This window comes from Betta splendens, chromosome 24 (assembly GCF_900634795.4).
Source record: "Betta splendens chromosome 24, fBetSpl5.4, whole genome shotgun sequence".
Lineage (NCBI taxonomy): Eukaryota > Metazoa > Chordata > Actinopteri > Anabantiformes > Osphronemidae > Betta > Betta splendens.
The window spans coordinates 4,975,771-5,000,327 of NC_040901.2; the positions used below are offsets into that span (position 1 = coordinate 4,975,771).

The 24,557-nt window shown below is 46.9% G+C and overlaps 1 protein-coding gene across 22 annotated transcripts in view; it reads right to left on the reverse strand.

Moving 5' to 3' along the window:
* nrxn3b (neurexin 3b) overlaps positions 1-24,557 on the reverse strand; it is a 202,895-nt gene that overhangs the window by 113,940 nt on the left and 64,398 nt on the right. For 13 of the 22 annotated variants that reach the window (XM_029140711.3, XM_029140715.3, XM_029140704.3 and 10 more), the window contains 8 exons: positions 12,241-12,444; positions 10,736-10,762; positions 9,367-9,486; positions 9,012-9,124; positions 8,657-8,925; positions 8,183-8,373; positions 7,890-8,063; positions 5,543-5,662 (listed from right to left, as the gene is read on the reverse strand). In XM_029140711.3, coding sequence (XP_028996544.1) covers positions 5,543-5,662; positions 7,890-8,063; positions 8,183-8,373; positions 8,657-8,925; positions 9,012-9,124; positions 9,367-9,486; positions 10,736-10,762; positions 12,241-12,444 — 1,218 coding nt within the window. Of the gene's footprint in view, positions 1-5,542; positions 5,663-7,317; positions 7,345-7,889; positions 8,064-8,182; positions 8,374-8,656; positions 8,926-9,011; positions 9,125-9,366; positions 9,487-10,735; positions 10,763-12,240; positions 12,445-24,557 lie in introns of all 22 variants that reach the window. The other 9 variants (XM_029140701.3, XM_029140706.3, XM_029140691.3 and 6 more) reach the window with 1 other exon arrangement.

A 24,557-nucleotide genomic window follows, 5' to 3' on the forward strand; every position in this document is an offset into this window, starting at 1 on the left:
AATTTGTTTTGACTGTGCGTGTCATTGTAACTGAATGAGTGGCTGATGTGACTTATTCGCCCGTGTACGTTTCAAAACTTTGATTTCCCACCCGTCTATCTATCCTGAATAAAAGCACCGCATTACAAACCAATAAACTGAACAAAAATATTTTTTAACAAAAACACACGGACTTGAATTTTAAGCTGTTTTTTTCGTTTAGAGAAAAACGAAAAACAAAAAACCTCTGCTTTTAATTTTTAATGGAAGCTCATCCGTGGATGGGTCGCGGGGCAGCAGTCTTAGCACAGAGCTCCCGACTGCCGCTCGAATGAAACACGAGATCGAATGAAATGTGATGTGTTTCGTACTCAGATGACTTGGATCTGAGTTCGACCAAGCTTTTGCTTGTCTCATGTTTGCTCACAGTCGCAAAGGAAATCTACACACCCCTCCCCCTCCCCGTAGAGGCGCATAGACATGCTAATGTGTTGCTACTACTCGATCAGCAGGTGAGAAATACCTCAGCTCCAGACAAAGCTCCGTGGGAGACAGGGCAGCATCGGGCGGCGTGATCAGCTGCAGGTCTAAGACTCATTAATGCAGCAAGTAGTTTGTTCTACATACGTTTACTCTGCAAAAATAAACGTATGTATTTATCGTAGCGTAGTCTAAGTTATTTGTAGCACTTCGACATTCGTTTAAAATATGCAGTGCTTTTTAAAATGAAAATACTATTGTTATTATTTATTACCTTTATTGTAAACACAGTATTAATTGCACAATTTGGACTGGCGAAGATTTGCGCTTCTTTCATAATAATCATGGATAATCAAGGAAGAAACTGCAGTTCATATTTGTTATTCAGGGACGGTTTAATAAAGATTCAGTATGGTTTTTGACTGAACTGTCAGCCAAGGTACGTGCATTATCAAATGAATGCGCCTGTCAGCGGGGAAGACATCAACTCTATTCAGTCGCTCTTCAGTCGCTGCTGCCGTCTCCTCCCCAGTTCACACACCTTAACACTAGTACTACTGGGTTTTCTAAATATACCAGTTCCTACTACAAGGTGTTCCTACGAAGTTAACCAGCTGTTTATTTCGTTATTACTCCTTTCACCTGTACCACATAAAGTCATTGCAGAGCTACAGCCATGTTCCCACGAAGTTAACCAGCTGTTTATTTCGTTATTCCCTCTTTCATGTCCGTCTGTTGAATGAAAGTGTGCGTGGCCATCCACGTCCCAGAGCGGTGACACTGGGGGATGGGAAACGCTCATCAACACGCAGGACAAAGATCTGCGTTTCTCTGCTGCTACAGCCTCGGCTGCGTTGTGTTGTTAGTCTCCCTTTCACCTGTACCATATGAAATGTGTTCCTACGAAGTTGCTCAGCCGCTTTCAGAATTCCCCATGCAGGTTTGAACAGGGCAAACATTATTTTTATTTACAAAAAAAAATTAATACGTTTACAGATTGACCGGTGATGCCGCACAGGTTGCTCTCAGTTACAGCAGCTGTTTGAAGCAGGGAAAAGCGAGTTAGCTGTCCTTGTCGATGCCTTGACAATGTTTTAGCATCGGTTAGATCTCTGAGCCCCGACTTTTATGTCTTCTTTGGATTAAAAAACAAATGTTGAATGTTCTCAAATAATATAATATTGCCGCCCTCCGCGGCTCCCAGTGTTTGTTTTTTTCATTTAAAACGTGGGTGTTACCGGTGGCAGACCTCTGGTCTAGATCATCCTTATTCACTTTTTTAAATTGTAGTAGTGTAACCTTAGTTAGTATTCCTTTTTATTTTTTTTATTTTATGTTTGGGAAACGTGACATTTCAGCTACTGTGATTTTATTTGTCATCAACATTAGTTCCTACCTGTCCTTGTTGACGGGGGACAGGAAAATGTGACGCGCGTTGGATAAGCGCGGCGTAAAGAAAAAAGTGTACATGTGCCGTACTGTCTTGCCGTGTGGTGCATTAAAGAAGCATTCCACGTAAAGAAAATTGCCCGTACCAACAGCAAGAAATCAGGGTTACAGTAGCTTGTCTGCCATAAATCGAACGCTGCACGCGGGAGGGCGCACCGTTCAGCTTCCTATTTTCGGTTTTAAACTGCCATAATTTGCCATAATTTACTTACGTTCATAACTTCATACTATAACGCGACCAGCGGTTCATGGTCTTGGCGATTCATGCACTAAGTAATACAACGTTGTCATCTCGTGATCACATGATGATGATGAGACGCTGTTTTTCCAATAATTAAAATAAAAAAACTGCTTCCACTCAGACTCGAACCCCGGACAAAAAAAAAACGTTGTGGCCATGCACGTTAACCACTAGGCCACCAAAGACCTGATCATTGGTTGTTCTACAAGAGCCTATATGACGTAAGCAACTACGATGTTTCAGGACCAAAAGTGGGAGTCAATCGCCACCTACAGGCCAGAAGGACGTAACACACTCCTCCTGCAGTACAAACCCGCCACTGACGCGGCAGATTTGAAGCCCAAACACGGTGGGGGTAGACACTTTTACCGGCTGCCTCTGTACGTCGCTGCCTTTATCCCCGAAGCTTTAATACCGTCAAGGAGACACTACAGTCGAGAGAATGGCAACACTGTTTATTTTCTACACAGCAGAACGCTGGCGACCGGAGGAAGCAGCTTGTTCCTCAGCCCCCACCTCTGCTCTTTCCTTTATTTTCCATCTCCCTGCTCCGTCGAGTGGAGGAGAAACGACTAAGAGGCGAACGCCACCATTATTTCCTTTTAAATAGTAAAGGAACAAAATCCCGCCGCTGCGCTGTCATTTATGTAAGCAGTTAGCCAGATATCGTTACAGCCCTCTGAGCAGGCCTTGGAAGGGACACTGGGGACATCGGGATAAGCAGGAGCAGAGCGTTTGCTCGGATCATCGAACTGACGGGAAAAATCAGAGAAATCGTCACTAAATCTATCTATGTAATTACCGATATCAGCGTCAAACTGTCAGACGGTTTTCTGTTGCCGGCTTCAGTCTGACTCCTCATACTCGGTTTTTGGTTTGTTTACCATCTTCCTGACTGTGGAACAATGCAGCGACCTTTGCAGAGATAATTCTTTTACGTAAGCTGAGTAATTGCTCTGGATCTGGAAGAGGAGTGGCCGCCGCTTCTCTCGCTCGGCCTACAGCTCCCGTGTCCTTGGGTTTAAATGAAACTCTGCAGCATTCATAGAACCCGACGGAGACGATGTCCGGAGAAAAACGGGGAGAGAGGGAGGGGAAGAGAGGATGGGAGAGGAGGGGAGTGGTGTAGAAAAAAAGTGGGGGATGGATGAGAGATGACGGGGAGATGGAAACGAGCATGACAAAAGCAGTGAGCCAGAACCAAGCAGGATGAAAACGCTATAAAAAGAGTCCGACTCTCCGCCCCCTACCCCTTTTAGCCAGTGCAGAGCACGACATTGTGGCTCTGAGAACGGCCCTGGAGGTCTCCTTCGTGTCCCGATCCCATAAGCAAAGGTGTGCGGCCACATAGGCAGGCCTAGGGAATACACAGGGATGAATGGAGGAAGCGCAGATAGCTGCTGGCTAAGGTTTCTGGGGTTTTTTTTCCTCCCCCATCACCTGAAGCCCTCCTGGGTACAGAGGAGAGGTGCACGGAGGGCACGGAGGCACGGCGCTAACAACCGACGCCGCCGAAACGGCGAGAGGCTTTTACTGACAGAACTGTTCACTCCGCTTTGCTCGAGTTTCTCCATTTGGACGACGGGGCAGAGACGGAGCCGGAGGAGCAGACAATTACAGATATTTGCTGGCAGCTATCAAAGAGGCAGCGTCTCGGGGAAACAGAGGGAGAAGCTCCACTCCCACGTTGTTAATTAGAAACTCTCGCTCAGCGATGCGCTCGCTAAATAAAAGCCGGTCGCAGAACACGCACGCAAGCACGAGCGTAGGCTGCGTTGGCCAATATCATCTTCATACAGCTGCCACAATCGAACGTGGAAAAAAAATAGCGCTCGGCAATATGATTTTGTTATGTACATTGGATTTTGCATTGTTTAAAAGACAAAACACAATATTCCCTTTATGATATATAATGATAGAATTTGTAGGAGCTTTGGGTTTTGTAGGGAGGGGGACAGATAAAGAGAGAAAGAAGTACAAGACGCAAAGCGGTGGAGGAAAATAACAGGAAAGCTGATTTCATGCTCAGGGGATTATATCTTATTTTCTCCCAGAGCTGAGGCACGGTGAGCGATGCGGCTCGTGGATTTACTGCCACCCGGTGGCGTGTGGCTGCACTGCGCCGCTCAAACCGCCTCCCGTGGGCCGAGCTTGGCGTCAGAGTCAACATCCGGAGATCGGGTCAGTCCAGAAGAAGCGAAGCTGCACGACTTCTTATTTCAGGTCGCAAAAACAGCTTGGAAGACAACTAAAACAAATTCCCATTCAGGCCCGTACTGCTAAATTAAGAATGCTATTATACGCTCGGAGAGTCCAGTCAATATTAGCAAACATCTATCTCGGGAACCAGCTACAGGGAGAAGTATGACTTCAACTTGCAATGTCATGAAGACGTGCGCGAAGTTACCATCTAAGCGCTCGTGTTTCAAGAAGAAATACGCAAGTGTCAATATGGAATCAATGGAAAATCCTTTTAAGTCATCCTGGGCAGCACCAGGCGGGGATTTAATGAGGGTTCCAGCACTAATTAACACATAAACACACAGCTCCTACCACCCAGTGAAAACCTCAGTCGATTACCCGCCTTGAGTGGGAAAAATGATTGCGTTTTGCAGAGGAGAAGCAGAAATTAAGAAGACTAAAACTAGGATTTCCAAGATACAAAGTCATACACAGTGGTCGGGTGTAGCGCCAGGAAGGTCCGGGTGATTAGGGGACGCCAGCGCGCAGAGATCAGTCCTCCTAACAGCCTCTATCACCTCATTAGTCCGGCCCAGCAGCAGTATGCCCTCGCTATTAAGCACTAAATGAAAGAGCGCCAACCGTGATTACTGAAGGGAAGTCCCCTGTAGTCATGGGGATGAGAGGTCCCCCGTGCACACACGCAAACGCACTCTTCCACGTCTACAATAGCGGTTTGAAGGGCGTTTATGAAGAGGCGATCGAGGCAAAAGTGGATATTTTACACATCATCAGTCTCGCCCGTTCTCTTTGAAGCCCAAAATGTGAAGGCTCTGGACATGAAGCAAAGTGTTACAACAACCTGCATTGCGGAAAAAAAATAAATAAAAAAACACCCTTAACAATTGCTTCATGTAAAGATCACACGAAGCTTTCAGCATCACTTTTATTGTTCTAAGAGACTTAATAAGCATGACGGAGATGGTCCCAGAGTCCTTGAGTCAAGGATATTATACCCGATGCTTGGAGCGTAAAGGTTCCACATGATAGTGGGCTTTGCATGATAAACATCTGTGCCTTCAAATTAAATTCCCAGCTCATAACATCAGCTTTATATCACAAAAGACGTCCGCAGAGAGCTCTTTAAATGCACACGCGGGGCAAACCGATTTAAAGCCCATATACAGTACTGTACAGCATGGAGGTACTCACGGTCGTTGCAGTGGGCGCCCGTGTACGACGTCATGGAGCAGTCGCAGGTGAAGTTCTCCCACTGCTGGATGCAGACGCCCATGTTGGCGCACGAGTCCTCCTGGCAGGTGGTGCTCGGGCCTGCGTGGAGACGAAGGGAGAGATGCCACAGGTGCACGGTCAAGCAACCACACTGGCTTCGCTGAGCCTTAACAATGTAGGACCCATGCAGAAGGAATGCAGTCTGGAGAGATCGGTGGACGACAGATGAGGGAGCGAACAGTGGCGCCACAGGAAGCCTAACCTGGAGACGTGAGGACAGGACGGGGGCAGAAGGAGCAAAGAGCAGCTCCTGGGACTGTGGGATGCGTTTCTAGCCAGGTGGGGCTGACGTGGCGCCACTGTCAACCTCCCCGTCCTTCCCACTTCACAGCGGGTGCAGATGGGACTCGCATGCAACTTTCATCATTCCAGCACGTTTCCGGAAAGTTTTAGCGGCGTAAAACTTAGAAAGCTGCACCCCCCCCCCCCCCGTCAACAAGCAGGACGAGACATTAAACCAACCTTCTTGACAAATGACTCATGGAAAGAAACTTCATTACACACTATCCATTAAAAGACTGCATAATAGTGTCGTAACATTATGTTTTCTTCTTAGAGACGACAGAAGCACCAGACAGACAGAATTCACAAAGAGAAGAAATGTACTTGAGGACACGTTGTGCATATCTGCGTGAATGCACTTCACTCATACAGGAGCTGAGGAGGGTATTCAAAGTCAAACCTGACGTGCGTGTGCTCTTCCTCTACACCACACGTACTGCAGCGCTTACTTTTGAATACTTACTGAGAGGGAACGCAGATAAGGACGAGCACACAGCATATGTAATGAGATAAACAATCCCCCACTGAAGACAGACACGAGGGAAAACCTCGCCAGAACCTCCGTGACTCCCACGTAAGAGCAAATCAAATCGAGTCGAATGAAACGAAATGTCCAAACGGATGACGGACAAATGCAAGTAGACAATGTTCGAGAGCAATTGTCTCGAGCAAGACAACGTGAGGAGAAGAAGACGTTTGACGTTCACCAGCTGAAAGTGCATTTACTGTGTAATGGACTGTACGGGCAGTCGACCAGGCGCCCCCCCCCCCCCCCCCCCCCCACAACGCAGAGCGTCTACTTCTGCATTGTTCCAGCGTTTGTGTGCACATATCGGCGCCCGTGTGGCAGAACAGGCGGCCGAGGGGCCCGCTGCACGTGAACGGCACAGCGGGCGGCCGCTCGCTCTCTGAAGAACACTCGTCTGGGTAAAGTGGCGAACATGACGGCGTTTTGAAAAGAGAGCGAGAGGGAGGGAGGACTGATACAGCACTTCAGTGTGCAGCCACAGCCTCTTTCTGCCGTCTACACCTGCCTGGGTGCCACAACTGGCAGTTCCACACAAATAGACTGTGGGAATATCCACAAACAACTGCACCACTGACACATATTTACATGAGAACTGAATACATCTTCATTCAAATAAATTAACTTACAATAATAATACTATAAAACTATCTGTTTAACACGTGGAGCAGCTGCAGAAAAATGTACTAACCATTATTTGATTATATTTATGTTTTCCCACTTTTATATTCAGTCAACATTTGTATTCATAGTGTTTTCAGAGAGCATGCGACCTCTGGAGGGACAGAGGGGGGGGGTCTTACTGCCATGGAGACACCCACAATGCATTGCACACAGCAAACTTTCAGGTGAGCATGCCTCTAAGAGGCAAAGTTTAACCCTCTACCTTGCAGGTCAGCTTTGGTGAAACCAACTGTGTTAGCGCAGAAACAAACATAACAAACAGAACAGAGCAGAGCGGAAAACAAGAGGAAAGGTTAGTGAGGGACCAACATTGTTAGCATTGTCACTACGGCAGAGTGCAGCACGGGCCGTGGGCTCGTTAGTAAGGGTTCGAGTCCCACGCTGTGCGATTGTGATCATTAGACATTTGGTTAAAGTGCGTGGAACTGCATGTTCTGCTTTTATTTGGATGCATTATAAGCTTCTGCTGCCATCTAGAGTAAACCTTAGGCGCCTGCACCATGCAGTACTGTATGTGAAGAATATCAGATACTGTGCTGTATATTTTAACACAAGGTAACAGTAATAATTTAATGAATCCTATATGAATCTATATATGCTAAAGCAGCATATATTAGCTAGTTCTCATGTAAAATGCCTGTTGTAGGACAGAAAAATAAGTAGGATTAACAACGCCAGGAAACGGCCTTAAGAGGCTACTGAAGCCCGCTTTAATTAGACTAATAAATCACACACAGCAGGTCATCATTTTTCTAAGCCACAGGCCATCTGTACCTTCACAGCCGCGCTCAATCTGCCCGCTGCGGAAAAGGGCATCGTTGATTAGGTCTGGCAGGCGGCCGTTGAGGTCAAGCGAGGCCAAGCAGCCCTGGAAGCCCTCCCGAGAAACCACCAGCTTAGGGAGTTTCTGGTACATGTTGGGGCCCAGACCTCCGATAAACAGGTCGCCTGAATGGAGGAATGGGAAGCGACAGGCAGAGGAGGAAGGTGAGGGTGTGAATCCGCTTGCTTCGTTTAGGGACTGAGCAAATGTAATCTCTCTCTAAAAGCACAGCGCGGTTCCGTACCTTTGAGGTCAAGGTTCTTGGCCCCGTTGACGTTCTGTGTGACGGACTTGGAGTCCACCTTGAGCGTGTGAGTGTTGGAGGCGTCGCGCGTGATCACCACGTTGTGCCACTGGTTGTCGTTCAGCGGGTTGTCGCTGTTCCCCTTCAAAAGGCTCGGCCCGTTGCCCAGGTCGAACACATAGTGGATGAAGCTGGCAGAGAAGAAGCGCATGCGACCAACGGGTCAGGGCGTCTGCGTGTGTTCAGTATCTGTGTTTTTATCTCTCATTCTGATTAAAGCTAATGGAAAAAGCCATCACAGTGCCCCTACGCCGCATCTGATGCTAATGCAAATTTAAGCTGATAAAAACAAGCCTGGTTGAAGCGAGATGACGCCCACACCTTTACAAGGTGCAAAGCAAGATGGGAATCGATAGCTGTCGGTTATGATTATTAAATCAATGATGAGACCTGGTATTTCTAGTACTTCCTCACCCTTTGACGAGCTCCACAGCAATGAAGTCGTTTCCATCCCCGCTGTTGAAGATTATGAAGCCGTCGGGCGAGTTGGTTTTGAACTGAAAGAAGAGGTGCATGGTGGTGTAGGCCTGCAGCGTGGCCAGGCCCAGGTAGCTGCCCTTGGTCTTGAAGGTCACGGGGTCGGCGATGATGAAGCGCATGCCGAAGCGGGCGTTGAGCTCACAGAAGTCGATGTCGCCGTTCTTGCACATGTCGATGTACTGCATCCCGTTGAACTTCAGGCTCTGCGGGGGAGAGTTAGGAGACGAATGATGATTACTATAATCATTACTCTGCACCTAAAGGCCCACCTAAGCTTCACGTATTGTACCTGGAGGTGTCCTATGTAGGAGGAAGGAGCCGATGAGACGAAGCGTCTCTCCGTCAAGATTCCTGTCTCTACGTTATTGAATTCCAGACGCGTGTGGTCACCCGCCATCTGACCTGAGGAAGCAGGAGAAAGTAGAGGACAACATGATCAAGGGGCTGAGGAGCATGGACAATGGCTTCTTCTACAGTGTCATTCAATTCCATAGATGAGAACAGAGAGATAAAAGTAAAGGAAATGACACATAAGTTCACAAAGAGGCTCCAGTACAGTAATATACAGTATGTTTCAAGTATAAATCCTAAAAAAACGATGTCACCTAATCATTCATGAGACTGTGCATTTCAAAGTTAAGTACCTTCGGCCATGTCCTCATCCACGGTGAGCTTGAAGTTCTTACCGCGGCGGACCACTCGCACCGAGTGCCACTCGTTGTCGTTGAGCTTTTGTCCGGCGTAAAGAACCTCCGGGCCTTTGCCTGAAGAGGAGGGTGAATTAGTCCAGGGACGGGGGGAGGCACGAGCACAAACCAAATCTTTGTTTGTACCACGGCAAAACTGGGACGGCTAACCAGGAATAAGCTCCTCAACATCTTTACTCGATAGAATGTGGAGTTTAGCTCCGAACAAAAATTTGGTTTGGATTTGACAACAGAGGAGAAGAGTAGAACAAATAACAACGGGCAGCAAAGTGAACAAGAACATCAGCTATTACTCATGCAAGGACTCTTTGTGATCACCTGGTTATCGCTTAATATGGGCCATGAAATTAAAATAATATAAAAATACAAAATTAATACCACTGACCACTAGAGGGCAGTACAGCATCAGAGGTCATTTCCATCCCATAAAACTGTGTTGCAGGGGTTTAAATCTCATAAAATAAGTATTGTTCCATCTATTTGTTTTGTGTTTTCATTTCTTGGCTCAGAGATTAGAAATTTAATTTAGTGACCAAGCCTTTTTTCTGACTCTCAGACCACACATGTACAAGTAAAGATTTTTCTAGAATGCTTTTTAAGCTGTTGGCGTTGATGCATCGCAGGCTGCATTTAGATCACTGTGTACTAGTACCTATCACGTTGAGGCAATGCAGTTCTAAATGACTGATAATTATTTTTCTGCAGCATCTGTCTGTGCATGTGCACTGGAACATTTACGTCCCATTGAAGTGACAACCTAATCAGCGTGAACAAGGACTGATGTCTCTCACTCACACACCTAAAGCATTTTAAAAATCCATCCCTCTATTTCCTCCACAAGGCTGTGAAGCACTAAGAAAATTACAATAAGAAGAGTCCTTTCCATGAGTAAGAGCACGTCTGCTAACACCGTCTGCTTATTACCTATTGACTGGAGTATGTGATAAAAAAGGGAGGCAAGAAAACAAAGTAAGTGAGAAACAAAGTAATATATTACAGTGATTGGGATAATAAGACAAAACAGCCTATAGAGGCTCAGAGGTGCAAATGTTCGGTGAGTAGCTACACACACTGGGAACTAGAACTAGTTGCCTGAATTAGTTTCAGAAATGGGTCATTTAAAATATCTAGAGTACATTAATTTTGCATGGCTTTGATCTCTGGCTATTAAGTTCCTCCAGTCTTATCTGAGAAATCCTCTTATCAGTTCGCCGCATTCACATATTCCTACACTCGCACACAGGCTACAATCAAACATTGACTGAAGGAAGGAAGGCTGCAGAAAAAAAAAAGAATGTTGACTTACTGGTGTTACAGTTTATCCTGACACAGTCTAGATGGGGAGGGGAGAATAAGTGACAGATGAAATCGCATCCTTCAAGGTTACAGCTGCAGACATCCAAGAGCAAGAAAAGCCACCTTCCGGGGACGGCCACATGACGCCAGCGGCCATTTTAGCCTGGCTGGGCAGCGATGGTCAGGATTCCTGCACTAAATCTTATAAATGCTGTAGCGAGTAATATTGCTCCCATTTGGGTCAATATTACTGTATCACTTCATTTGGTTTGTGCATTAGTAGCATCATCTACAATTTATTTAGATTATTTTTCCAATAGTAGTTTCAAAATGGTCGCTTGCAACAGGATGGCCACATCGATTTTTCAACCCAGCAACTGGAGCCAAACAGGTGCACTACAACCAACAATGAACTATATATGTTGCAATGTTCTCATTTAATTGTCTTCACATTTTAGCCTTCATTACAATATCAGTCTTTACTGATTGCATTAAGCTTGGGTTCGTCAGGTGCTGGTTGAAATCCATGTGACCAGGTTGGTCATGTGCCATCAACCGCAGCAGAAAAGTGGAGCAAACAGCCTCGAGCCACGAGCACCAACACCGAACAGAGGCCGACAGACCTGCTCTTCAGAAGGTTCTGTCTGACTTGCAGAATATAGAACTCAATGAATCAGACGTGTTGGGTTTGAATTCATATTTCTATGAAATGTATGTGTGCATAAAAAGCCTACTGAACGGACTAAAGCTACAGTATTTCCTCGTTTTTAGCACGTGTGGGAACAGAGTAAGGCTACATTACATATTTATGTGACCTTCTGTTTAACATTAGAGCTTCTTTTCTAGGCTCGCTGCTAAACAGGCCTGCACTCTGCTTAAATGCACCACTTAGGGCACCATCTGCAGGCGCACTGGTTGCTGTGGCGTCGAGCTGTTTGCCTGACGGGCCGCAGGCTCGGGGCCTTTGAAGGGGTGAGTGCCATCTTTGAACAAGGCATGGGAGATGCCGGCTACACCGAGGGTAACTAATGGACGGAGAGGGACATGGAACCTGCTATCATGAGAAAAGACCAAAAATAAAGACACCACGGAAACAGACCCACATGGTGAGAGTGCATAGATCAGTGCATGTACAAACCCTTACCTGCCACAATGAACAGATGGGCGAATAAAATGTTCCTATCTAGGTAATGTCTGATATTTATAACAATGATATATAAATAATAGAGAATAAAATCTATCTGTAGACAAAATGAGAATGGCTAAAATGATCCGTTCAAAAGATGTGCTGCAGAGCATGGATTACTTACAGTAAGTGTTAGATTGATGGATATATATATATATATATTTCTACAAAGACGTCTAAGCATCAAGGCGGAAAAACTTACAGTTCAGGCAAAGCATGCAAAGACAAACTACAGTACGAAGACTGGTTTAGTAAGTGTCATCGGGTCCAAAAGAAAAAAAAAGGCAACACCGAGGCCTCTCCCAGCGTTGGGGCGGCTTATACGATACCTAGGTTGACCGTCAGCTTGACCCGCCCGCTGTCCAGCTCCAGCCTTAGCGTGTCGGCGGACTCTCGCGACGTGGCGGCCATGAGCAGGCCGAACGCCCGCTGGGACATGAAGCGCAGGGACACGTCCTCCGCCTCCGTGTGCATGGCGTTGGGCATCACCACCTTCATGTACATGCTGCCGTCGTAGGACAGGATGGAGGACTCTAAAGGGGGGGGAGGAACGAGGGGTGTTACACGCGTATATTTTATCAATGGGAGAAGGCGCACGGACGCGTCCCACGGGCCTTGTTGCGGCTCGATTCATCATTCGCGGGGCGACGGGCGAGTGTCTGGGAGCTCACGCTCCCACTGCTCAGCGTGCAGAAAATTAAATCATCACGCTACATCGTCCTCTCGCTGGCAACTCCCCTCCGCGGATGTCGCCCGGTGTCTTTAGTCTAATAGCGAAATCTTGTTGTGCAAATGTGGAATAAGCGTCGGATACAGTGCAGCACAGCCGCGCTCCTCCTTTGCTGAGACATTAGTCCTTGCACAGGGAACAACACAACGCGTGCGGGGGGGAGCCGAGGCAAAACGGACCCATAGATCATTAAGGTTCGGACGCTGCTGGGACGGACTGTTCTGTTCCCTCCTTATGAGCAGGAAATGGAGGAGACACCCTGAGAGCGCGGCATAGGAGACTGTCAGCAGACTGGAAGGCTCTTGGGGGAGGGAGAGACAGATTAAAAAAGGTACCCAACCATGAAATACCTGTTTTGACACCTCAGCTTTAAAAAGAAAAAGCCCCGTGGCCTCCGAAATGCACCAGCGTTTGGCTGCGTCTGGGGAAAGAGCGCCGAGGGTGCAGGCGAGCGCCTCTGGAACGCCTCGCAACAGAGAGCTTGCTGCTGTAAGTGATGCAACGTCGCATGTCACACGCTGGATGAGTAAAAGAGTCATAAAAGAACAATGTTAAGTGATGCAAGCGCTGACGCCTTAGAAGCGCTGCTGGATTTTGCCCCGTGCGAATGTCAGAGTTCATGCGAGATCCTCCCAGAGTCGCACAGACGCAGCCAGACATCAGTGAACCATTCATCTCGCCGAGCGGTGCTCTGCTGTAACGTTCGTGTTTGCGCGTGAGGCTTTCAGGGCCGTCGTAAAAATCCATTCTTACGACCAAGCTGTCGACTGTGTGGCTACCGACGCCTGGAGCGTAATGAAACCATGGCTCACAATTGTTCTACTCAATTTGAAATTGAACCGGCTGCCTCCCTATTTTTTTTTTTTTGATCCTGTGCACAACTTCATAAAAAAACAAACACACACACTCATGTGCATGCACCGCAGACAGGCTCACTAACTAGCTGAGGCATGTATTGATCCGGGATCCAGGTCGGGTCCCTGACTCACAGCAGAAGGGAAAACAAAACCCTGACGATGTGCAGTTTAGAAAACTGGAGTAAGGACAGGAGAACAGATGGCGGCACAGTGCATACGGAAAGGCATTTCTGGAAATCACTCTGGATATTTGCGGCTGTGAGGATTTGACATTGAGTCTCTATTGAAATATTTTTAAGACGGGTTTGTCACATGAACAGCAAAAATGAGTAACTGGCTTCTTTTCTAAACTAGAAAAGACTTTTATTTTTTAATTTTCCAGTCTGTCTCCACTTCACAGGCCCACTTAAAACCAACAGGTGGCAGGAACATGCTCCAGTGTGACAGCAGTTGAAAGGAAGTAATGGAAATGCTTTAATAAATAGTAATGAACGCGGCGGATACAGAGTCCACAGCCACTCAGCTTTAGTCTAGCACGTATTCAGCTGTAACCAAACAAATCATGACGTGTGTCAAGTGTCAGCATTTTGTGGCCTTCATGTGTGACTGTCATCAGTCAATCTCAGCTGGGATAAACTGTGCTGTATTTACTATAAGTCTTATTTATTATTACTGGGTAACTACGTGCTATATTTAATTATTTTTATTGCCACTGTGTGCCTCTCTGTTTTAAGTGGCAGAATTCCAAAACACAAAATAAGTAAGTGAGGAAACAGATTTTCTATCTGCTTCATTAAGCACTGAGAGGAGGTTCAAAGGAAAGAGGAGGCTGAGTCGAACCAGAGCAGATTCACTCTCTGCCTCCTATTTCTTCTCCTATTTTACTTTGAAATGAGAACAGTACTGTAATACAAAATATTAATAAAGAAATTTAAATTTTCAAATAAGGAAAAAGGACATACTACTAAATAGTTGCCAATTCAAAAATACTAATAATAACTTCTAAATACACACATAATGCAAACAGCTATTGTAAATAAGGGATCAGAGTCAGTGTTTGGAGGCCTGTGACACAGACACACCAGCCGGAGCCAGAGCCGTAGACTTGACTCCCCTCAGCAGTGTCCTGGTTTCCAGGTTCACACTGGTGTCCTGCTCCTGCTACAACTGAATGGGACACACTGTGTAACAAAGCACCTTGGCCTCACTCTGTTTGATGCAGAATTGTGTTCAGCATGTGTGAGCAGCTTAAAAGCTGGCTGAACCAGTCATTTAAAATTAACAGAGGTTCCCACAGCTTCTTGCAGCGTGAGATCCATCACATGCGTGTGAATCCGTAGAGACGCATCCCCTTACTGTGCACTTCTCATCTCCTCTGCAAAGCGCTGCAGCTTCTCTTACTACTCCTTAGATTTTCAGATGTTGGTTTCGTCAGAGTCTCATCTTCTTCTGCCATTCCTACTTTCTGAGTCACTGAATTGAACCAAACTAAAAATTCATGCAGGCTTACTGTATATGAATGGTCTGGTTAAAAAACAGCATGGATGCTGCTGGGCTCTGGAGTCTTCACCTGCTCACGTATTCAGGTCCAATGGTATGTCAGAGTTAAGGTAAGGTGGCCCGAAAGGTTAAATGACAGTTGCCATAGCGATGGCAGATGTGTAAAAGCATGAAAGCGGCTGAAACAAACACCACTTCATGGAGAACAAACATCAGGCTGTGCTAAAAGTGAATACGGCCGCTGTGATTATAGTCATTCATGTGCGATGTAGAGCTAATAATGGGCCTTGGCAGGATCCTGCAGGTGAATGCACTCCATGCAAATACGGCTTTGAGTTGTATGGCTGCACAGCACGACATCTAAGAACCCCCCCACACGCACACATGTGCTCTTCTGTTACTTGGTATTGCTTAAGAGAGATATCAGCCCCAATGAGGATGTCATTTTAGATGGTAATTAAGCTGCTACTTGTCAGTCTGTGCAGTGGTGTGTGTGTGTGTGTGTGTGTGTGTGTGTGTGTGTGTGTGTGTGTGTGTGTGTGTGTGTGTGTGTGTGTGTGTGTTTTCCACCAAGCCCCACACTTTACATAATTACCAGTCCAATTGAAGCAAAGGACGGAGGAGGAGGAAAGCTATTAAGTGAGAAGCTTTACAAATACTCAGGATATAGAGGAGGGAGTATGCTAGTCACATCTCTCCAACACGTACAGAAACACGCACACACACACACGAACACGCGCACACACACGCACACGCACTAAATGCAGTCCTGAAATCTGTTTTCCTTCTCTCTCACTGTTCCCATTATTTACTCGCCTCGGCTGGAACTGTGTAGGATTATCTAATCTTCCCTTGCCTAACAGAGTGACAAGCCTTTGTTTTGATAAACAAAGCGGCGAGGGCCTCGGCTGTCATTGTGCCGTTTCATGTGAACGCCTCGCGACTCCGCCGCCGTGCACGCAAACGCGCTGGCGCGGCCCAATCGGGCGGCTGCCGTCGGGAGCCGTTAAAGTTCAAACGGCGCGTCCTCGTGCCGACGGCGGGGATGAGGACGGCGTCGGAGGGCGCGCGTGGATCAATTATACACATGCTTCTGTGCACGGTGTGTCGCAGTCATAATCCCAATCACGTGAAGACACGACTGCACAATAACGCGCACGCACAAAAGCAAATGGCGTCTACAAAGCAGGAACGGTACTGAACCCAAAATATCCCCACAGACGGCTGTAATTTGAATAATCCAAGCGTTCTAAAAATACAGCACTCAAGCGGCACACGTGCATCCTGAACGCAGCTAAAGCACGCTTCCTTTGGCCTTGCAGGTACATGAATGCTGCAGCCTGTTCCACCTGTCAATCAGTCGGGAGGCGGGGCAAACGCCAAACAGGTCAATAGTATATCACAGGATGAGCATATGTAGTTAAACACCTGAGTGACCCTGGAATTGAACCCAGGAGGCAACACAACACCTTCACACCCCCCTAAAGAGACGCAGCTTAACACAATTAGTCATGCCTCTAATGTTATCAGTACATTGTTAGCTCAAGTGCTAACAGCCTAAAGTAGCTTGTAAATCAACTGGTGCCGACCCGACGTAGCCAGCCGTGGGTTCACTCATGTTCCAGGCTGCTGCAGCACGATGGAAAGTCCACACAGCAGAAACGACAGTGCACACAGGCACACACGATATGGATCAGTTTAATCTGTTAATTCACCCAGATACAGAAATAAACTGCAAACCTGGCTCAGATCGTGACGATGTCCTTCTAATGCGCGTTTGTCCCTTTCTTCGTCCGTTCTAATTCATCCTAAAACTTTACTCGGGGGAACGCTGCCCTTCAGATTTAGCAAATCGTACATGTTTAGGATTTCGAGGAGCGATGTCCCCCTTCTGACTGTAAAACGCAGACAGAGGTCAGTACACGGAGGGATTACTAAATCAACCTAAGCGGGCCGAGATGAATTTATCAGGCTATCAAAAATCACAAGGGCTAGTGCGGCGTCAATATGAAATAGTAAGTGGTTTTGCACGCCGGGCGTATGAATAGGCTTTACACGGGGATGAGGTAAATCCGGGGAGCTTTATCAACATGTGACAGATATAATCGGCACTGAAACAAGCTTGTGCATATTAAATTTGGAGAATGCTTTTGAAATGGACATCCCACTGGACTATTTCTTCTCGCTGTAATTCAGGCCACAGCGTCCCGGGGACTTAGTCGTTTCCCGTGGTGCTGCTGGCTTAAATCCACATTTGGTAAAAATCACCCAACGGCATTCCTCAACAGTCCGTCGCGTAGTCCACCGGAAGATGGATTATTCAAAGCCAAGTGGCCGTATTCGACCCGAAGGATGTTAAAATTATGACTAATGACAGTTTGAGCTGATTTACGGCTGTGAAACTGCTGCTTAGGCCTTGGTAGCTACAAACATATTTACTGTACTGTACTGCATGTGTGTGTAAATGAATAGACTTCTGCCCCAGCATGTGCCCGCTTCACTTAAGCAACAATTAGTCATTTGGAGGAAAGGAAGTCTGGAATCGTTGAGAAATATAGAAAATGGTGTTCCAAAAATATAAATAAAAAAATCTAGTTAACAGAGCAAAGCACCAATGATCACAACGTACACACTCACCGTAAACCTAGTGAAATGAAGGACACTATGTTTCCTACTTCATCTTAAGGTCTTGATTGATTCATGGCTTTGACCTTGGTTGTGCATGGGGGCCTATATATCAGCAAACATACCTGCACCTACTGTAATACTAGTGTGTCGTGCAATGAGCCATATTATAAATGCTCAACTTTAAGGGGATCTCCAGGCACCAAAGATGATGAGTATGAGTCAATGTGAAACAGTAAAACACACAGAACGATTGGAAGCTATTGATACTTTATCGCCCTTCCACAAACCCAGCACTGTCACAGATAACATACACACAGTATATGCGCACGTAACCAGTGAAGCTCGGCACCATCAGGTGGCAGCACAGTCCAAGAGAGCCAGCTGCTGTCGGTGCCAGCTTCTCATTAGATTTGTTAAAAGAGCACAGGGTGGAGTCACGGATAGAGAAAAATAACAAAGAAACTACATGTAACAAAGACGGCCCTAACTATGCATTAGCAAAGAAACTAAACAGTCAGGGCAGTGGAAAACTGCGAGAATATGTTATTCCAAGCTATTTAATCCAATATTCTATTACAAATAAAACTGTAAACCCAAGAGATGAGGTGGTACAATCCCAGCAAAGTGCTGCTCCTCACTCCTACTGTACTTATCCTAAAAATCAGTTAGTCTCTCTGGGAAGCCTCCTCCCTGCTGCTGCGAGGGGTTTGGAGACTTGTCAATTTCTCAGATGGCCGAACACTGAAAGCCTGATTTCCTCTGTGTGTTCTCCCTCAGACTCTCTCGTGCTCTGGCTGCGAGTGTGTGTGTGTGTGTGTGTGTGTGTGTGTGTGTGTGTGTGTGTGTGTGTGTGTGTGTGTGTGTGTGTGTGTAAAGGTGCGAAGGAGAGTGTGCACCGGCTGAAACGAGACGCAAGACGGATGCAGCGCGTCCCCACCCGCTACTATTCTGCGTAATGTGCCACCGTGAGAAGTCAGGGCTTACGTAACCCAGCGCAGCACCAAAGCACGCATTTAATTACAAATGGGGATTAGGGAGCAACGGCATAATGTTCTAAGCAGCCAAAAAAATGGAAACGAGCAGAATCGTTTTTAAAGTGCGGAAGGATCTGTTCTACTCCTGTGTAAACACTGTCAAACAAATCTCCATCTTCCCTCCACTGCCTCTCTGTCAATACCTCTCCCTCCGTCCCTCCCACTGCTACAGCCCCCCTTTTGTTTTAAAGCACTCTATGGATCTATGGAGCTGAGTTGCACCACTGCATGAGGACGTCTGTCAGCTCGCCATAAGTAGGAAACACCACCTTTAAATGGAGGCAGCTCAGATTTCCTCAGTAGGAGCATCTCACTCTGCATTTCTCCTGCACGTGCTCAGGGAAATTACCACAGCTGGCATCCAGGAGAATTAAAATTCAATCTGCACGACCTCCGATCACAGAGGGCCATCTCTCTGCAAAAACATCATCTCAGCAAATGGAGATGGGAGGAGTGGGAGCAGCAGCGAATTTGGGATGAATCCATCTCAGGGTGAAAAGAAATTCCAACTAAAGTCACAGCAGATTATTCAACCGCAGAATCTGGATTGAAAAACATGTGGCACGTTTGATAATGTGGAAGATACTTATGTTATTGTGCCAAGTCATTATGTTCCAATGATGATAAAACAGTGAGAAACAGATAAGTGTTAGAAGACAATTGGAACAAAGATGACACGAGGCGCGAACAAAGGGGCCGTTCTCGCCTACTGGGACTGAGAATTATTTTTAAAAACTTGCAGGCCGGGGCATTTTCCACAGTGAGCACAATATAACCATGTTTCACTTCAAATGAAATAGGATTAATTTAGCATGCTTCCCTAGGCTGCAGAACACTTCAAACACACACACAGGAACTGAAGCACACAGAATCTCAGCAGCCAGGTTTACTGTAGATATGTAGTGTCAAGACAAAAACAGTCATGTACAGTTATGTGCACAGACAGATATTTAAATAAGAACATGAATATGAAAAAATTAGTGCTATGTATATACTTTTGAATTCATTTGTGAATGAATCTTTCTGAATGTTATCACAGAATCCATCTGCAGATGTTTTGAGGTGCATGTGTTGTCGCAGTCTGAGCCTTTACTAACCATTTCAAGCAGCATGTCACAGCACCTTGACAGTTATTCTAAATTTAGTCAAACAATTTCTGGAAATATACATGAAATATACAATGTTCTTTATTGAGCTTGAGATATGGTGACATGTGCTGTTGCGCTCTTTCTGTGAGGCTGCAGACCTGTCATTTACGCGGCGTGCTTTCGTCTCGCCACGGCTCAGAAGCAGACATTTCCACGGAGGAGAAAAACAAGACAGCTGATTCATCCCAGTCTAGCATCGAACGCGACGCGTCCTTGTGTCGCCGGCCACAAACGGCCCGACGCGCCTTACTTCAACCAGCGCGAGCGCCGCGCGCCTGCGCCGCGCTGAGATCCGCCGTAATGGGGAACTGCAGGTGCAGCTGCTGCTTCAAATCCACCACCTGCGGTGAGCCGCGCGGGCATCATGCGCTAAATGATGCGAATCAGTTACAGCATCCAGGGCCACTGAGCGCTCACCGTCTGCCTGGGTGCATATTCAAATCACCGAGTAGCAGTTCTGAAGAGAGAGCAAAGATCAGAGCTATTGTAGGATTCATCTCAAATGTATTACCGTCAACAGACGGCGGTAGCTCTTTGTCGCCACCCCTCCCTGTGTACTTTAACAGCCCTGCCTCCCCATTCCTCCCGTGTCTGTATGCAAGCACTGGCCTGTTAGTCGGGGCAGACCTTGAAGTGTCATTTTCTTCGTCTGCCGAGATAAATGTCCTGCCAAAGGTGCTTATCACCCGTTTACCGCGAGAGGTGGAGCTGGGAAAAGATGAGAGCGAGAAAAAAGACGAAGGTGAAATGGAGTCGGGGGGGGGGGGGGGCATGAATTTGTGATGGATTTATATCCACTATTATCCCCTCTAAGAGGCTGAGGCGAAGACAGCATCGCGGACGCAGAATTCCAGTTGTTTCCTCCAGATCCAGCTGCACGGCAGCGGGAGGAAGCGGTGATGAAACTATTTTCACTTCAAATGACAGAGCTAAGGGCAGCGCCGAGCACTTAATCACCATTCTCCTGCTTCTAAAGGCTTCCTCAGCCCCACTCCTCTGCTTGGGTATCCATCCACTTTATGATAACAGCGGAGCAGGATCTGGAAGGCTGCCGTTGTACATCTCATTCCATCTCGCTCGCCGATAATGGCTCCCTCCAAATGCCAACACTTAAGAAGAAGAAACTGCTAAAAGGTGAGTCGCTGTGAAGCACATACTCACTGTAGACAGGAGCACAGCAGTCAACCTGAAAGTGATGCTCTTTTATGCGAGCTGAATGGTCAAAAGTTCTATATTTGTTTTTTATAGCACCCAAAAGAAATACGACCTCAGAGCCGGAGCTCAAAACTCTTTAATTGTGTGGTTGCCATTTTGTCATACACTGTAAAAATATATGTGACGTGACAAAAGTAGACGTTTTTCCAATTAAAATGCAAAGTTAAATCTATGTAACGTTGTGCCTAGGTTCCGTGTGGACAGGTGACGAGCATCGGTGCCACCCGAGCTCCGTTCTGCAATTACTACCCGTGATTAAAGGGAAAAAGCCACGTGGCACCCTATTATTTCTGCTGCCACTTCAGGGTGAGCGCCGAGCGAAACAGGCAGGTAATTGCACGTTGCGTGTCCTGGTGATTCTATCTTTGTGGGGATCAACGTGATCAATGCAATTAGGACGTGTGTGACGTGTGACTAAATAGAAGTATGACAAAAGAAAGAACATATATATCACCTAACTAAATACCAACATGAGTAGTTGGACTAGTTTCACCCAACATTCCAATCACATTAGATTTGTATAAGAATCCAATTAAACTAATACAAGGACGGGACTTTAACTTGTGCTGCTGCCTCGAGTGAAATCATTAGAAAAGACGAAGCCAGTGCCATAATGAGTGATGTCAGCTCTGATCTGCGGCGGACACACTTCCAGCCATCAGCTCAGGCCCGGAGCCATGGCTGCTCCTCCCTACAGTCAGCAGGGAAAACCGCGGCACTTCCTGCACGTGGGTGGCGGCGTCTCGTCAGACCAAATGCAATATGCATTAGACACAATCCAATCTGTCTCCAGCGGATTGTTTGTGTATAGATGCAGCGGAGGGAGAGAAACAGGAGAGTCTCAGAGGGACGGGGCGACGCCGGCGCGTCGTCAGACAAACACACTTCATTACAGGCCTATTTACCTGATTAACTGGGCTGCTTTATCGGCCGCACACAGCAGATCTGCACGGTTTACCGACACCACGCGCCGCCTGCTGACTTACGCGGTGACGCAGCAGCTTCCTGACTCGAGGCCCGGGACGACGCTGGGCCTCGATGGCGGACGTTGAATTAACGCCACCTCTTGGTTGAGACTACGCCCTGGACGTGCAGCCGGACGGGGGGCTCTCCTCGTGGGGGATAACAATTTGCTAACCTTTTCATGTAGTGGGATGTAGCAATCAAAAGGGGAAACAGAGCCTCGAGCCGCCTCCCAAAAAGGAGACGAGAGGACGAAGTCCACCTTGAAACGTTGTCATTACAGCAGAGTAATGGCCTTCTTTTGTCGTCGCCTTCTGTGGGTCTGACTGCAGGCTATTTCACTAGCAGATCCTTTTTTAGCACCACTTCTTAGAGTACTACACCCGCGTGCCTGAATCAACCCAATTAGACCAAGGATTAAGATACTAAATCAACCTTTTTACACTTCATCAGCTGATTAAAGGTGGCAACGCTGAAGACAATACGTACTGGCTACACACACACATACATGCACATGGGTTGTCTCTTCTCTCTGCTTTGTGCGTCTGCTGGGTTACACTGAGCCAAGCTGCCCCATCTGAATTCACATCACAGCCCTGGGTTTTTGGCAGGGCGGCGCTCCCGGTCGCGACCCAGACGCGAGGGGGGGCCGTCAGGGCCGGGGCCCTGCTATCGCACACCTGCACGGGGCACGGGCGCTGCTCGCTTGGCTCGCGTCAGCGGACACGCTCACACATTCACGCAGACACATTAGCTCACTTTAAAAAGAGCGCCGCTAACGGCGCGGGTGGATTTGGACACAAACAGCGGTGACAGTCGTCGCGTTCTCTACATCCTAATCCATACGTGCACGCGGAGCAGCCGCACCCCCCGCTGACACGACATCTGTTTTCGCGATAGCGCGCTACACCTCGGATCACAGGTGCCGCGGCATCTTGGGCTGGGTTCAACAACACACTGTATGTGTGAGAATAAGTGTGGGCGAGTAAAAGGGAGACAGATTTGAAGATAAAAAGGGAGGAAGTCAAAGAAAAACAGGAGCTAAAAGACCGAAATCATCTGTATACTGACGCTGGCACCGATGCCAGCAAGAAAACAGGGAACAGACAGGAGCGCTGTTTCCTGTTAGTTGTCGCCTGGTACGATCTTTGATCTCCTCAAACAGGCTAAAATATCTGTCAGGTTGCATTCTCATTTCGGTAAACACTGTGAGGAAAATCGAGAGCTTTTCAGCTCCCAGTGGAAGGGGAGAAATTACACAGAGCAACGTGCGGTGCTCAGTACAAATACGCCAAAATCATCTGGAGGTTTCTGACGGTTCCATTATTTGAGATCCAAAAATATCATCAGAGAACAATGTGTTGAAACAGTTTGGGGTCTTCTGCCGTTATAAAAATCAACAACGCACGCAACTGTATATGAATGGGAATATTTTGTTATGTAGCAATGAGTCAAACACAATTTCACACAGCTTCCTACAGAGCATTCTCTTTGATGAGGAGCAACACAGTGGTGGCGAGAGCAAGGCACACAGGGTTTAAATATTGAAACGGAGCCAATGGGAGCTACTGTACAATCCTTCAGCGCCGGTCTGAAATCACGTCCTGCGAGCTAATTAAGCCGTTAACATCACACATACACAAGTATAGGTTGATTTTTGAAGAGCTTATTTACATTCCAGCCCAAAGTCGGCAACAAAGGCCAATGATTGTGATGTAAATGCCTAACATTTGTTGTGCTCCCCAGGAGACCGCTGATCTCTATCATCCCACCCTTTGTCTCATCATGGCAACATTCCTCTGTTGTACCATATAGAGCACTTGAGATCAATAGCTGAGCGCCGAGTGTGAATGCATCTCAGCGGTTGTTTGATATTGTCACCGGGGAGCTCCAGGGGCTGCTTAAAAGCATGGAAGGGGGAAAAAATTAACCATTCGAGCAGCACGACTAATAGTTGTGTTCAGTCTGAAATGGTAGATAAGGCAAAAAGGATATTTCAAGATTTGCTGTTTGTTTTGGAAGAAAAGAGTAGTTTCAGACTTTTACCGAGAACGTTAATGTGAGATATTTTGGGGGAAAACAAAGGATAATGACATCAGACATACGTGTAAATTTAATTTGCCAACATCCAGACCTTGCGCTATTTGCAGATGATGCTGTCTTCCCCAGTTTCATCACACTGTGACCTCCCATGTGCACACGGTGGCTGAGAGGTCAAAAATGGGATCTGCAGGCAGAAAGAAAAGCCCCGACTGCTCAACTCGGAGTGAGGTGAGCTCTTTTTCAAAAGCGATGGCAACGGCGGGGAGAATAATTGGCTACAATAAAGCAGCCTGTGAATTGTTACTGGCGGCTGTTCTCACTGTGGTGGCAAGAGAGGGAGCCACAAATCAGAGCTCTCAATTTACTACTCGCTGCTCTTTTGCAGCCCTTTACCTGGGCTTCGGGTGGTGACCGAGAAAAAAAAAAAAGAGATCGCTGACACAAGCAGCCCTGAGATGAGATTCCTCCATAGGGTGGACGGCCTCGCTCTACATAATAAAGTGAGGGGTTCAGCAAACTGAGAAGGCT